This window comes from Rhinoraja longicauda, chromosome 6, assembly GCF_053455715.1.
Source record: "Rhinoraja longicauda isolate Sanriku21f chromosome 6, sRhiLon1.1, whole genome shotgun sequence".
Taxonomy (NCBI): Eukaryota; Metazoa; Chordata; class Chondrichthyes; order Rajiformes; family Arhynchobatidae; genus Rhinoraja; species Rhinoraja longicauda.
Window position 1 is genome coordinate 67,809,988 of NC_135958.1, and position 16,220 is coordinate 67,826,207.

Below are 16,220 nucleotides of genomic sequence, written 5' to 3' on the forward strand. Positions count from 1 at the left end.
AACTTAATATCTTGGTTGTTAAAATTCATATTACTGCCCTATTGTTATTTAAAAAGCCTCCAGTAGCTCAGTGTCAGATTTTGTTCGTAATAGTCCAGTGGTGGCTCAATGTGTTGCTACAAAAAGTGGGCTGATAAAAAAAGCAAACTGCTATTGCTGCCTAACAAATAGCTGGCACTGCTGAGGATCACATATGAAAGAATGCATGTTTGGGTGGAGAAAATAGACAAGCCTTTGCAGGCTGATTCTGCTGGCAGGGAGCCGGAGTGCAGAGAGCACGAGCGAGACCGACGCTCCTGCCAGTCAGAAGCCGATGCTTACGATCACTGCCTGTTCACGTGCTCGGGCCAGTCGCTGAAGGACAGGCTGGGGCGGGCACGGGCTGGGGAATGGAGGCTGAGGGGTGTTGGTAGAGGGCGGTGGCTGCAACTATTTTGCAAAAGCTTTGAATTGACAGCCCCAGGGGGTCTGCAAAAACACCATGTTCCAGGACTAGCTGGGGTACAGGGTCAAAAGTCCGACTCCAATAACAGTTTCAGTCATATTTGAAGAGTATGGTGAATAGGCTGCTGAGCTAGCCTCTGGCTGAAATGAAATACTGTCTTGACATTTGATTGTGAACATCACGGACATTGGGTTCTCTGTTTCACTCACAGAGGAGGTTGGTATTTCCCTGCAGACATTATCATTTGGCATTGCAGTGAGCATGCAAGGCTTGTTAGTAAACAAGTTGTTTTACACTCTGCATACATCTGATTTTATATCTATACGCGCATTTAAAAATGAAAATAGATATTTATTAAAACATGCATGTAATGGGCATTTCTAGTCCAAACTCGCCAACTCTAGGAATATGATACCATCAATCCAAAACTGAATGTAAAACATTTCTAGAAATTTTCACAAACTGAAGATGCCCATAGGTATTTTACCGCTCATAAAATCTAGTCACATAAATAACGCTGCAGCAGTTTTATAACATCCACTGAGGTTGTAAAATTATGGCGAAATAATGTCTTGTGGTATTGGTTGAGGGGTAAATATTGTCCAGGAAATTGGAAACACCCTTGCTCCTTCTCAAATAGTGCCACAGAATCTTTAATGCCAATCGATAAGCTGACAGAGGCTTGAGTTAACATCTCATTAAAAGATGGGAGGTCTGATAGCGCTGCGCGGCAAACGGATATCAATCTAGGTTTTGTTTCTGCAGCGACCTTCTGACTCAGGGCCATGGCTGACACATGTATGCAGACAGGAAATGTGCAAATTCCTGAATTATTAGCCACTTGCAAAACGGCACAGAGATAAGCTGATTGAAAAGGTAAACACAACAGACAAATAGTGAGATAGGAAGGGAATGGAGTGTTATGATGGGCTTCAGCTGGAGCAAGTTGCACCCAGGGGTGCAGGAGCAAAAAAAAAAAAAAAAAAAATTCTGACCTTCATCCACAAATGGTCTCAAATTTCCATTTACAAATTAAATCAATGATTAAAATACTGTAAATTTAGCAGCCCCACCAACTCATCAACCCTGCACTCAAGATTAATTTGTTTGATTTTCTTAGAAATTTGACTCTGACCACAAGAACACATTAACCTTCGAATATTTCGAAACAGAAGTCTGAACTTGCAGAGTGTCTGGTTGCCTGGTATAATGTCAACATCAACCCCTCCCTAAAATTTACAGGTCACAGGTTGTTTTTCTGAACTTAATTCAGTGAGCTCGCAATTAGGTGGGCAGAAATTCAGGGCCTCAGGGCGAGGAAAATATACAATAGGCTGCTCTTGGTCACATCCTACCCACCAAAACACTAGTAACCTTACAGGTCCAAATAACTGGTTGTGGTATTTACTTACAAAACTGATGGGACTCCTTTTTGGACAAAGAGTTTGGGAGTTTCTCAGACTTCCCTCGGAATACACTGTGGAAATAGTACTTTTACAGACAATGCAGGCATCATTGAGAGAAACCTCCTCTGAAATCCACCAGCAAACCTTTATAATTCCCCACAACCACATCAAAGCCAACCCCAAGAACAGCATGACAAACATTTCAGGCCAGATGGGGACCTAAGTTTTCAAGTTTGGGAACTCCCGTTATGACATTGATGTACAGAAGGATCTTAAGGTCAAAGTCCAGAACTTATGTATGGTATGCTTGCCTTCATTGATTGGGGCATTGAATATAAGAGTCAGGAAGTCATGATGCAGCTTTATAGGACGTTGGTTAGGCCACATTTGGAGTATTGCATGCAGTTCTGTTTGCCCTATATAGAAACATAGAAAAATAGGTGCAGGAGTAGGCCATTCGGCCCTTCAAGCCAGCACCACCATTCAATATGATCATGGCTGATCATTTAAAATCAGTACCCCGTTCCTGCTTTTTCCCCATATCCCTTGATTCCTTTAGCCCTAAGAGCTAAATCTAACAGGAAGGAAGCCTTGGAAAGAGTGCAGAGGAGGCTTACCAGAAAGATGCTGGATTAGGGGGTATTAGCTATGGGGAGCAGTTGCACAGACTTGGATGTTTTCTCTGGAACGCCAGAGGATGCAGGAAGACCTGATAGAAGTATATAAAATTATGTGAGGCTTAAAAAGGATAGACAGTCAGAATAGGATAGGCATATGGATATGCTGGGAATGGAGAGATATTGATTATGTGTAAGCTCTTAATGATAGCGGAGTCAAGGGATATGGGGAGAAGGCAGGAATGGGGTACTGATTGTGCATGATCAGCCACGATCACGGTGAAAGGCCTACTCCTGCACCTATTGTCTATTTAAGAGTTGGTCTTGGCATCATGTTTGGCCCAGACATTTTGGACTGCACAGCCTGTTCTTGTGCTGTACTGTTCTATTCTATGTTCTATGGTGAAGAGAGAAAAAAAAAATCTTTGTTAATCTTAATTCTTAATCTTAATTTTTCATTTAATTTGCCAAAACACGTTGTCATTTTTCAACCCCTGTGCACATCTTGCTGCCCCAACTGATACCACTGTTCCATGAGTAGCCAATGAGCTGGCATTTCAACTTTCAAGCTTGACTCTGAATGGTTTTGCTGAACTTGCAGCAGGAGCACAATTGCCTCAAAAATAAACCCGTACTGAACTGGTTAGACTTTAAAGTTTAAACACATTAAAAAAATTATTAAAGCTGATATCCCAGCATGCCATGAGGAACCGAGGGGTTGTCAGGGTGAACTTTGGAAAGAGTCATTGAGCTGAGGGAAACAGTGGAGCAACAGTCAGTGCAGCATCACAGATAGGGGAGCAAGGTTAGACCACACAATGACATGTCTCAAAGTTTGACAATCTATTCCCTTCCCTGAGCTCTGGCTAGCCACGAGACTTACAAATCTACAAGGAAGTCTAACAGTGGGTCCACCACGCCAAGATTCATCCCCAAAATACTGGAAATCCTAATGTTCAGATCGCTTCAAAATTTTAATGAACCAAGAATTCTTCCCATTAAAATATCTTTGATCATGGTTGAATATGACACAGAATGGGATTTCCTGTCACATTCTGTTTCTTTTTTCAACAGACACTGCATGACCTGTTGAACGCTTCCAACATTTTCTGGTTTTATTTCGGATTTCTAACATCTCCAGTTTCTTTGATTTTCATAAATATTAATTGCTGTTGGGGCTCGTTATTTTTAAGTCAAAGATTAATGTGTTTCGTTAGCCAAAGATAATTCGAGGTAACGATGAAAGATTGGGTCAAAATGGTTGGGTTACAACAGTCCTTATTTCACTAAAAGGTGGAACCGGTGGAGAAGCTTTGTGGCTTCTGCTACCTGATGGTTATAATAACTTGGCAACCACTTCCTAAATCTGATTGCCCCGATTAAAAACAAATAAGGTGGTCAGAGTGCCCTTTTTCTTATGAAATGAACACACATACCACACTCCGTCTTGGCTGCATTCTGCTAAACTGTGTATATGAATGCTGCTCTTGATCCGAAAATCAACCGCCAATCTGTGCTATTTATGCAGCTAAACCACAACAAAACACCATTGACAATCAAATCTCCTCATGCTCATGTGCGTTTGTAGCCCCAGCTCCCTTACAGGAACTTCACGGTGTCTTTCAGAGCATCTACAGGACTCTCTGAACAGATGATAAGTCTGTCTACTGGATACATTCAAGATTTTATTTTCCCCAAAAGATCTAGTTTTTCCCTGGATGTTCTGACTAATTTCCTACTGATAATATGCAAGACTGGTGGACAGACTGCTGACAAGATATCTTGCTGCATATGGGGAAGCAAAATAATTTGCATGGTCCCCTTTGTATCTCGACGAGGTGCCAGAAGGCCAATTGAGTGTTGTGAGTGTTGCCTGTTTATTTGAGCAAGGAGAAACATTACTGTCAAACCGAACTGATCCCTCATCTGATCATCATAAATGAAGCAGGATGCAGCCATTGCACTTTATTTCTAAATCTGCACTTTCTCTGTAACTGTGACACTATAACATTGATACACTATATTCTGCATTATGGTATTTTTCTCTTTGCACTACCTGCTGTACTTGCGTATGGCTTGATTGTACTCATGTCTAGCATGATATGACTGGGTAGCACGCAAACAAAGTTTTTTATTGTATCTCGGTACACGTAGCAATAATAAACAGGGAGCGAGAACTGCCTTCTGAACATATAAATGTCTGCTCAGTCCATTCTTCACTTCCATTAGTCACTGAAACACTTGCACAAAGATAGGATTGGGCACCACTTGCACCCTCGGGCAATATTCTTTTGAGACAAATGTGCACAATAACAGATTCACATGAGTTTAAAAGCAGCCTGGCACAATGGGCTACCATGGCAACACTTTGTTCCTACACTTTATCACTTTCCCATTTTTTCCACAGAGTTCCTCCAGTCCATTCTTTTTTCTCCTGGCACTTTCTCAAAGAACAGCCGTCTAAATTGGCAGCACTTCCCAGGTGTGGCGAAGTGAGACTGGGGAGCTTGTTGCTCTGACAACGCCCTAAAAGGAACTTCCTGCCAGCTGCAAAAGGCAAACGTTTACTGCCTGCAGCAGCGACTTCACTCTCCTGAAGGAGCACGAAGCGGTGTTGATCACCGAGGACCACACCCAGTGTGCTGCCTGTCCTGTTAACCACACAAGCCTGATTCACCAGGTTGCACACTGATACAAAGCAAGAATGCAAGGCCTGGAGATACACATTCGGGAGGGAGTGGCGAGGCCGGAAGTGGTTCGGAGGTGAGGTGCGCTGCACACTCAGCAAGACGCAGAGTCATTGGCCACAAAGAAAATCACTGGCTCACCTTCTTGACTAATTATACAATTCCCGTCTCTCACCTACAGTAGGAAATCTATAATGTTACTCAATGATCTCTGCTGATTCAGCAGGGCTGAGAATATACAACAAGTGAATATTGAACTGTACTCTGCAGACAGGAACTGCAGATGCTGGTATATACCAAAGACACCAAATGCTGGAGTAATTCATCTCTGGAGAAAAAGGATAGGTGACGTTTCAGGTTGTGTAGTCTGAAGAAGGGTCCCAACTTGAAACGTCACCCATCTTTTTTCTCCACAGATGCTGCCTGACCCAGAGTTACTCCAGCACTTTGCGTCTATCTTCAGTGTAGAACTGTACAGTACGGGAACAGGCCCTTTGGCCCACAATGTCTGTGCCAAACATAATGCCAGGTTAAACTAATCTCTTCTGCCTGCATATGACCTATATCCCTCCATATCCACGTGCCCATTTAAAAGTCCCCTGCACACCACAATCGTTTCTTCTTCCACCTCCACCCTTGTTAGTGCGATCCGGGCACCCACCATTCTATATGTGAAAAAAAACACCCTCTACATCTCCCTTAAACTTTCCTCCTTTGACCTTAAAGCTATGGCCTCTGGTCTTTGATATTTCCGGCTTCTGACTATCCACCCTATCTACGCCTCTCATATTTTTATATATTTCTATTAGGTCCACCCTCAACTTCTGACACTCTAGAGAAAACAATCTATGTTTGTCCAACCTCTCCTTATAGCCAGTACCCTCTGATTCAGGCAGCATTCTGGTAAATCTCTTCTACGCCCTGTCCAAAGCCTCCACATCCTTCCTGTAATGGGGCGACCAGAACTGCACACATCACTCCACACGTGGCTCAACCTAAATGTCATAAAATTGCAACATAACCTTTTATACTCAATGCCCCAACTGACGAGAGAAAGCATACATACCATGACATTCTTTACCACTCTATCTACTTGCATTGCCACTTTAAGGATACGGACATGAACCCCAAGATCCCTTTGTCATAAGGAATAGGAGTAGAATTAGGCCATTCTAACCATCAAGTCTACTCCGCCATTCAATCATGGCTGATCTATCTCTCCCTCCTAACCCCATTCTCCCGCCTTCTCCCCATAACCTCTGACACCTGTACTAATCAAGAATCTATCTATCTCTGCCTTAATAATATCCACTGACTTGGCCTCCACAGCTTTCTGTGGCAAAGAATTCCACAGATTCACCATCCTCTGACTAAAGAAATTTCTCCTCATCTCCTTCCTAAAAGAAAGTCCTTTAATTCTGAGGCTATGACCTCTAGTCCTAGACTCTCCCACAAGTGGAAACATCCTCCATATCCACTCTATCCAAGCCTTTGACTATACTGTATGTTTCAATGTAGTCCCCCCTCATTCTTCTAAATTCCAGCGAGTACAGGCCCAGTGCCGACAAACGGTCATCATAGGTTGTTAACCTACTCATTCCTGGGATCATTCTTGTAAACCTCCACTGGACCCTCTCCAGAGCCAGCACATCCTTCCTCAGATATGGTGCCCAAAATTGCTCTCAATATTCCAAATGCGGCCTTACCAGCACCTGATAGAGCCTCATCATTGCATCCCTGTTTTTGTATACAAGCCCTCTTGAAATAAATGGCGGCATTGAGTTTGTTTATTAAGAGCCTTGTTATTATCCTTATACTTTCCTCTTTCATTCGACCTCCCAAAGGCAACATCTCGCGTTGCTCAGATTGAACTCCACCTGCCATTTCTCTGCCCATTTCTGTTAGTTTTGGTTAATCCCGCTGTATCCTTCAACAAATTTCCTCACTGTCCACAACACCACCAATTTTGGTCTAGAGAAACAGCAAGGAAACAGCCCCTCGGCCCACGCCGACCTAGTCACACAAGTTCTATGTTATCCCACTTTCTTATCTACTCCTTACACACCAGGGGCAATTTACAGAAGCCAACTAATCTCCAAACCAGTATGCCTTTGGGATGTGGGAGGAAACCTGAGCACCTGGAGGAAACCTACATGGTCACAGGGAGAACGTGCAAACTCCACACGGACAGCAACCGAGGTCAGGATCAAACCTGGGTCTCCGGTCCTGTGAGGCAACGGCTTTACAAGCTGCAGCACAGTGCCACCACGGTGCTGTCCACAAACTTACTAACCAACCCATCTACATTCATGTCCAAGATGTTTATATATAAAATCACAAACATCCGAGGTCCAAGCACGGAACACACTGGTCACAGACCTGCAGCCTGATGGGTAACCAAAATAACTCAAACCTTGAGTTGACTACAATCAAAAATGCTGGCAGGTTTCCCTGTTGCTCAACTATTGATGGCAACTGGCACTAACCTTACATGCCAGAACTGAAAATTGGATTATCCTCATTCTATGGCTTTGTTTCACCTACTGTGAAAAAACATTGACTCAGCAGCTATAACTCATCGTGGCATCATGCTTGGACATGTTAACATCCGGATTACAAGCACATGGGATCAGGAGCAGACCGTTCAGATCCTTGAGCATGTACCTACATTCAATTAGATAACGTACTTCCATCCAAATGCCTGGGTTTCATGACACTTGGTATTCAAAGCAAGCAAAAATTTCTCTAAATGTTAAAATTTTCAATTGATCCTCTGCCCCAGTTATAATTTTTTTGTTTCGATCAGTAATCTCCAATTATTAACATGCCCCCTGTATACGTTTGTTCCCCTCTGTTTTTGTCCTACAGAGCACAGTTATTCATTACATACTTAACATTCGCCAAAAAAAAAGATATCATCTGTTAATTTTCTATGTTATGGGAATATAAACTTGGTCTGGAAATGTCTGCATTACGTTGTTTTTCTAATTTGTTCTGGTATCAATCTGCATTCCAAGACTAATATATCTGTTCTGAGAAGATAAATGAGTGGTGAAATGGAAATGATGTGAGCAAAATGGGGCGAGCGGCAAGGGAAGAGGAGCCACAGTTTAAGAATAAGGGGGTAGGCCATTTAGAACGGAGATGAGGAAAAATGTTTTCAGTCAGAGAGTTGTGAATCTGTGGAATTCTCTGCCTCAGAAGGCAGTGGAGGCCAATTCTCTGAATGCATTCAAGAGAGAGCTAGATAGAGCTCTTAAGGATAACGGAGTCAGGGGGTATGGGGAGAAGGCAGGAACAGGGTACTGATTGAGAATGATCAGCCATGATCACATTGAATGGCGGTGCTGGCTGGAAGAGCCGAATGGCCTACTCCTGCACCTATTGTCTATTGTCACACGGGACGAGGGGGAGAGGAAGGAATTATGGAGGGGGAGAGGAGGGCAGGGTGGCGAGGGGGAGAGGTGGGGGAGGTGGTGAGGAGGGCAGGGTGGTGGGGAGGGGCGCGAGGAGGAGAGGGAGGTGAGGAAGAGAGGGAGGCGAGGAGGAGGGAAGGGGAGGGCGGCGAGGAGATGGGGTGGAGTGGACTGAGGAGATTGGAGAGGCAAATAACTGGATCATGGAGAGTTAGGATGGAACAACATGCATCCACCAAAAAAACCATCAATAATGGTGGCATCTAAGCATCTATTTGTATTATTTTTGATTGGAAACTTTTCCTAAGAGGCAATAATTTTCACTGTGTGGACACTCTTCAGTATTTCACTGAAGTGCCAGGTTGGAATACTTGCTTACATCTCTGCATTGGGACTTGCACTTTAAGTTGATGCCGAGCCTGAACATGCCATGACAGGCAGCAGCAATATTTCATTATAGTTTTGTTATGAAGCTGCTTTCAATTGAATCTCTGATCTGTTCCCAGATCCTTAGAAACATAAGGAAAGCACTAGCAGAGTGACATAGTTAGCAACAGGTATTCTACGGAATAATTCACATGCCTAATCAAGGTTCCTACTCAGGACATTGCTATAGAAATAGACTTGATTGTCACCATTGAATTAGAAGGTTGTGGTCATTCCATGACTTCAAAACAACTTCGGCTAACACATTGCAGTGCCACCTTTATTTTGAACCATGGTGAAAAGTCCAATCTGTCCTTTTGCATCGTTTTACATGATTCCAAAGCATTTTTTGTTGACAAGGTGAATCTTCCTGTGTCTTCATCAATATTACTTACTCACCCTGCACTGCAAAAGCAATTTAACAACTACCTGCATTTGTGTAGCCTCTCTCAATGTACTGAAATATTCCAAGGTGATTAGCAGGAGTATCATAAAAAAAATCTCTAAAATATGTCAAATCATTCTAAAAGATCTTAATCCAAAGATTTGGCCAATTTTAGGTAAACTTTATGGACCATCTTAAAAGGATTAAAACAAAGAGAAAAACAGAGAGAAACCAGAGGTGTGCTTGGTTACAAAAACAAAATCTGACTCAAACCCAACCTGATTCCAGCAATTGATAAAGTGAACACTGACTGTCTTTTTCCAAGGGTACAAGATTCTAAAACTAGAGGGCATCTGCTTAAGGTGAGAAGGAAAAGATTTAAGAGGAACCTCAGAGGCAACGTTTTGCACTCATGTATTTGGAATGTACTGCCAGAAGCTAGAGAAACAAATACAATTATGGTTTTTAAAAGACATTTGTACGGATAGATAGGATTTTGAGCGCGGTGGGCCAAATGCATGTAAATGGGACCAGCCCAGTATGCCAATTTAGGCAGCATGGCATGTTGAGCTGAAGGGTCTGTTTCTGTGCTGAATACAGCTCTATAAATCCAAATCCAACCTGAGTCATAGTGTTTTTCATACCGGATCCAATTGTGGTATATCTGCAGTACACTGGACAAAATAAGTTTGTGTGCTACACATACAGTGCTTTTGACTATGAGAAGAGAATGCATGTGACACGACCACACTAGTCATTTGAGCTGCATAAAATATTGAGGAGGGAAGACACAGTGCGTCCTGGCTGGACCTGCAACTGAATGTTTTATCAGAACATGCAGCTGAACACAACACATACAGTGGGGCAGTCAAAATGTAGAAGCAAAGAACTGCAGATGCTGGTTTACCAAGGAAAGACATCAAATACTGTAGTAGCTCAGCGGGTCGGGCAGTGGGGTCATGCTGGGCTGGGTCAGGTAGTCAGGCCGTAATTGAAAGCACCACCAGCAGTGCCGGCAGTGTTGAAGGAATTCAAACAGCGGATGCTCTAAAGGCGAGTATTGGAAGATGCAGAAAAATGGATGACTTGCAGGAGAGTCTGGAAGTTTGGAAGAGGCTGCAGAGATTGTGTGGTTGGGGAAAAAAAAAAGAATATGTGTGTTGCAGGAGTCTGCATGCAAGTCCGATGATATTAAAACTGTGACGATGATGGAGGGCGAGATTACAAGCACAGGTGTGATGGGTAAACAAAGTTGGGGTGATCAATTATCTATCTCATTGGTCTTTGTGTGGTTTATCTGTACGCAAATTGCCTGCCACATTTGCTGATAAAAACCACAGACTGCACTTCTATCATCAGCTAAGATAGCTTTTGAATGCCCTGAGGATGTACAGGAGTGCTATATAAATACAAACACTTCTTTATATCAGCCACAACAGATACGCTTCCACCATGTTCAAAGCAAAAGGACGGGGAAAAGATCTATTTGCTACAGTCTGATTACAGTGAAGATTGACCAGATTGCTTTCTGGTATTGTGGGTCGGGTCATATACATAGATATCTCCATCATCTCAGCTCTACTTCGGTAAAAGATTCAGCACCTCAGATACACACAGGCATAATAAACCTGTTGGCATCCCTGCAGGCAAAATTCCACCTACTTAGAAATACAAGAATCATCTCCTTACCCATGTGCCCACAGGGTAAAAAAACAACTCCTCAATTGAAAACACAGTCGTCTCAGTGCCAAATAGCAATGTTACTTGCATCCTCACTATTGTGAAATAAAAATGTCGCTGTTTCATTTATTTCCTCCATCAAGAGTGCAGAACCTAATATTTCTTCTCGTAATCCTGCTGTTAATAAAACTCAAAAGATGCAACTAATTTTGTAACTTTTTTGATTCACCCCTTCCTTCCTGTTGCCAACCATGGGTATTCAAGGGTCTCGACCCGAAACGTCACCCATTCCTTCTCTCCTGAGATGCTGCCTGACCTGCTGAGTTACTCCAGCATTTCGTGAAATAAATACCCCCTAAGGTCATATCATTGCATAATTTCCCCCACCATTGACACAAATACATACCAACTAGTTCCTGAGGATTCTTCCTTTCTACGTCGGGGAACTCCTGAAAAAGAAATTGAGATTACGTGCCTTAGTCATAACATATAGTCCACATTTGCATCTCATGCAGTACTCAGGGTGTTCAGGGTGCACACTGCGTATGTGGAATTTTAGGCTGTTCAGTTTGAGTCTGAAGGGTCTTGACCTAAAAAGTCACCAATTCCTTTTCTCGTGAGATGCTGCCAGACCCGCTGAGTTACTCCAGCACTTTGCGTTTATCTTTTACTTCCAGTATCTGCAGTTTTTTGATGTTCTCCATGTTTGTGGCCCAGTTGAGCTTGTGGTCTGTTGTTGACAAAGAAGCATGGCAGATTTTGGCCTGCCTTTGCTCTGCAAAGTTCTCTTGAACATCAAATTTAAATCGACTCTCTGGCCTTCTGTAGCTCAATTACCCCATATGCAGCCTGGGTTCATTCTTCCTAGTCGCTCTGTCCCGTACCAGCCAGTGACTGGAAACAGGGCGGAGGAAGAAAACAATGTTAATAAAATTAACACACTGTGTGAAACAATTCTGGTTTGAATTATAAACTCTGTTACTCCATGCAACGCAGAACACAAAAGAGACTGGAACAACAAAACTCCAGGTGCTGGTAGTCTAAATCAAAAATAGAATTATGTAAGCTCTCAGCAGGTCTGGCAGTATCAGTGGGGGTCAGTGAAAGAGTCCACATTTTGTGTTAGGGATTGTTCATCAGAATGGGATTGATGGAAGCCAAGAAAACTCATGGTGTCGCAGTTTTGTTGTACCTTACTGTATTCTATGCAGCAGGTTCAGTCATCTGTTCTGTGCAGAAACGGACTCACTTGCAGCCACTCCCTCCCTAAGCATCTGTGGCATTTTCTTAGTCACAGCTACAGGTATTAAAGCGGTCTGTTTCAGCTTGTTTAGAAAGACTTAAAGGAAGTGTAATAATTGTACTGAAATGTACAAGAGCTAATGCATATTAAATGGTCAATAAAAGATAGGTGCAGATGCAGCCATTAATTAAAGCATACTCTCATTGAACACAGGACTGCAATGAGAACATACAATGACAGACTAATTATAGGATACAACGAGCAGGCACAATCACTCTCACTGAATAATGGATAGTTGTGCAGATCCAGTCACCCAAGTGTAGCAGTGCGATGTGTTTACACAGTCACTTTTACTGAGCCCCAGAATACAGTAATGAGCAGATGTACTGAGGAACAGGTAATAATGTAAGGAAACCCTATTTTGTGATCCATGAACAAGGGGTCAAAAGATGGTTTTAACGCATCTGGTGGGTACGAGAAAAGGTAAACCCATGCAAAAACAAGGTGTACAGAGCTAACGTAGTGCAAAGTCCATTGTGATTCAGTGCTGAGGATGGATTGTGGTTAGGGTTGGGCACGGTGGTTCAAGAATCTGATAGTTCAAGAGTAAAAGCTGTTCTTGAACTTGGAGGTAACATTTCTCAGGCTCATAGAAACATAGAAAATAGGTGCAGGAGTAGGCCATTCAGCCCTTCGAGCCAGCACCGCCATTCAATATGATCCTGGAGCTTCTTCCTGATTTTAACAATGAGAAGGGAGCATGGATGAGGGCCTTTGATGATATTAGCTGCCTTGATGAAGCACCCTTTGTACATTCCTTTGATGGTGGTGAGGTGAACTGGGCAATGTCCACCACTTTCCACAGCCTTCTTCATTCATGAGCGAATCAGGCTGTGATGCAACCACTCAGTATGCTCTCCATCGTTCACCTCTGGAAATTCAATAGAGTATTCAGCAACATGCCGAATCTCCTCAAGCTTCTTAAGAAATAAAGGTCTTGGTAAGTTTGACACCTTATATCAAAGAGGGTTTGAAAAGCTTTAGGGTGAAGTAACCAGGATGATTGCTGGATTTAACAAACTGATGCAAGGCTCTAGTGATTAACCTTACCATTATCACATTCAAGACTGATCAAGACTTTCATTGCAATGAAAGGTTTGAAGGGGAGTAATGAATGCAAGCTATTACTCTTGGCCGAGTACAAGTTGAGAAGACCTATCTGATAAGTCACTTATCTGGAGACCATATATTAACTTGATTTTTGGAACAAGGAGATGGAATAGGGCTTGCTCTGTTCACTAGGGGCAGCACAGTGGCACAGTTGCTGCCTTACAGCGCCAGAGACCTGGGTTTGATCCTGACCTCGGGTGCTGCCTGTACGGAGTTTGTACGTACTCCCTGTGACCGCATGGGTTTCCTCCGGGTGCTCCAGTTTCCTCCAAAGACGTACAGGTTTAATTGAGTTCTGTAAATTGTCCCTAGAATTAGTGTAGGGGCTGCTAGTTGGCATGCCATTCACAATCACGCAGTATTTTACACGCAGTATCCCGAAACTAAACGAAAAAGCTAAACCCAAGTTGAATTTACACAGCCTAAATTAAAGTAGGAAATTGGAAAGGTTGTGCTTGGCAGAGTGTGGAAGTGGCCCGAGGAGATAAATGATTTAAGATCAAAAGACAACTTTAATGGGGAGGTGGCGCTGAGAGTCGTGACTGGACTTATAATAGTCAGAAAGAAATTGAAAATATAAGCCCTGCTTGATTTGTCAGGCGTGGGAAGGAAATTATTGGTTCCTGAAGAGGAGCAATGGGTGAAACAAATAGAAAGTGTTGATGAGTTTGGTCATTAGCGCGATTAAATGCCAGGTCAGCAGGTAAAAATGCCAGGAGCTATTTACTAATGTGGAGAGGAGACCCCAAATAACCCTATTTCACGCTGCAAGCTCAAAGCATTTCCATTCATCGATTCAAATAATAGAGAATGACCGCTTGTAAAGTCCCAGCTGATCCTGCAATGTATAAAACGATTTGCTGGAAACCTTGTCGGTGCTGTGTGCTGTAAGCTCTTCCAGTGCAATGTTTGAGATCAAATATTCACCATCTAGAGATTGGACCTCCCATCTACCCCATTGGAGACTATCTTTAATCAGACTTTATCTTGCACTAAACGTAATACCCTTTATCCTGTATCTGTACATGCTGGACTGCTCGATTGTAATCATGTACTCTTTTCGTGGACTGGATAGCCTGCAACAAAAAGCTTTTCACTGTGACTCGGTACATGTGCCAATAATAAACTAAACTAATAAACTAAACTAAAAGATAAGGTAACAATATCGAGGTTTGGAATTTCTTATGTATATGTTGTATTAGGGGGCAGCAAGTGAAGATGTGCACAGGCCACATTGCCACTAAAGGAGCAGTAATTATGTGCATCATTAAAGAACCGCACTTTCCTGTATTACATCTAGCAGATAGAAACTTGCAGTCCCTTCATGGACATTTGTTTGTGATAGCTAAACTGTTTCGCATCAAGAGCCAAGTCAGTAGTTGAGAAACATAGTGTATGACATTGCGTATGTTCACTGCCAAGCTCTTCCCTGTCCAGGCTCCCGTCCCTCCATGTTATGGACTGCAGACAGTTGGACCATGGCACCATTGGGGATGGTAGTGGATGGTGGTAGGAAAGAGGGACAGTATAGCCATGGGATTGCTACTTTTCTCTGCAAACATGACCACAAGCCCAGAAGACTATTGCAGGATTAAGGAGAACATGACTAGACAGGTTCTTGGAACAAGAAAAAAGGATCCACTTGTCTTGGCCCACACCGAAGCAGAATATGCAAGCCGATACATGCACGAGATCTGCTCGAGTCTTCGTGGACAGTCTTCAAGGAATAAGGTTTTGCTGAGATCACTGGGGTTGAAACGGGTGCCCTGCAAGGATGTGTTCTCAGTCCCCTACTATACTTATACACTAAAGACTGTCCAGCTAAATTGGCTCTAATTCCATCTACAGGTTTGCATACAACACTACTATGGTGGGCTGAATCACAAACAAAGACAAGATGGAGTGCAGGAATGAGATAGAGAACTTAGTGTCAGGTCAATAACCTCTCCCTCGATGTCAGCAAGATGAATAAGCCAGTTTTGGAGTCAAGGAAGCATGGTGGAGTACATGCCCAAATCAACAACAATGGTGCCGAAGTGGAAATAGATGAGAGCTACAAGTTCCTTAGCGTTAATATTACCAATGATCTGTCACAGACCAACCACATTGATGCAACAGTCAAGAAGGCACACAAATGCCTCTACTCTCTAAATCAGCTGGGACTTTACAAGTGGTCATTCTCTATTATTTGAATCAAGAGAGTTGTAGATGTAGACCAGACTTCCCACCATTGAATCCATCTACACTTCATAATGCCTCAGAAAAGCAGCCAACATAATCAAAGACTTGTCTCACCCTGGTCATTACCCCTTCTTCCTGCACCGAAACAGCAGACGGTACAGAAGCTTGAACCTGATATCAGATTTCTGAGTGGTCCTCCATAAGCTAGGGTACAATGCAATTCTTCTCTACCCCATTGAGAACATTGTTCTTTGTCTCTGGAACTGTTGCACTAAAATGCTGAGAACTATATTCTCCACTCTGTACCTTTCCTTTCATTCTACCTATTATACTTGAGTTTGGCTTGATTGTATTATTAATATTATCTGATTTGTTTGGCTAGCATACAAAGAGCCTTTCACTGTATCTAGGTACACATGACAATAATAAACTTAACTCAGAATTTGAGTTGAGCTTAAAGCAAGTATATAAAGAATAGATCGACTGGGCTTATATTCACTGGAATTTAGGACGAGAAGGGATCTAAAAGAAACATATAAAATTCTTCAGGGATTGGACAGGCTA

General features: G+C 42.8%; 1 protein-coding gene across 1 annotated transcript in view; it reads right to left on the bottom strand.

Moving 5' to 3' along the window:
* The window catches only part of sap30bp (SAP30 binding protein), a 45,309-nt gene that overhangs the window by 19,360 nt on the left and 9,729 nt on the right, over positions 1-16,220 (bottom strand). The window contains exon 4 of the mRNA XM_078401863.1: positions 11,469-11,511. Within this exon, the coding sequence (XP_078257989.1) occupies positions 11,469-11,511 (43 nt within the window). The remainder of the gene's footprint in view (positions 1-11,468; positions 11,512-16,220) is intronic.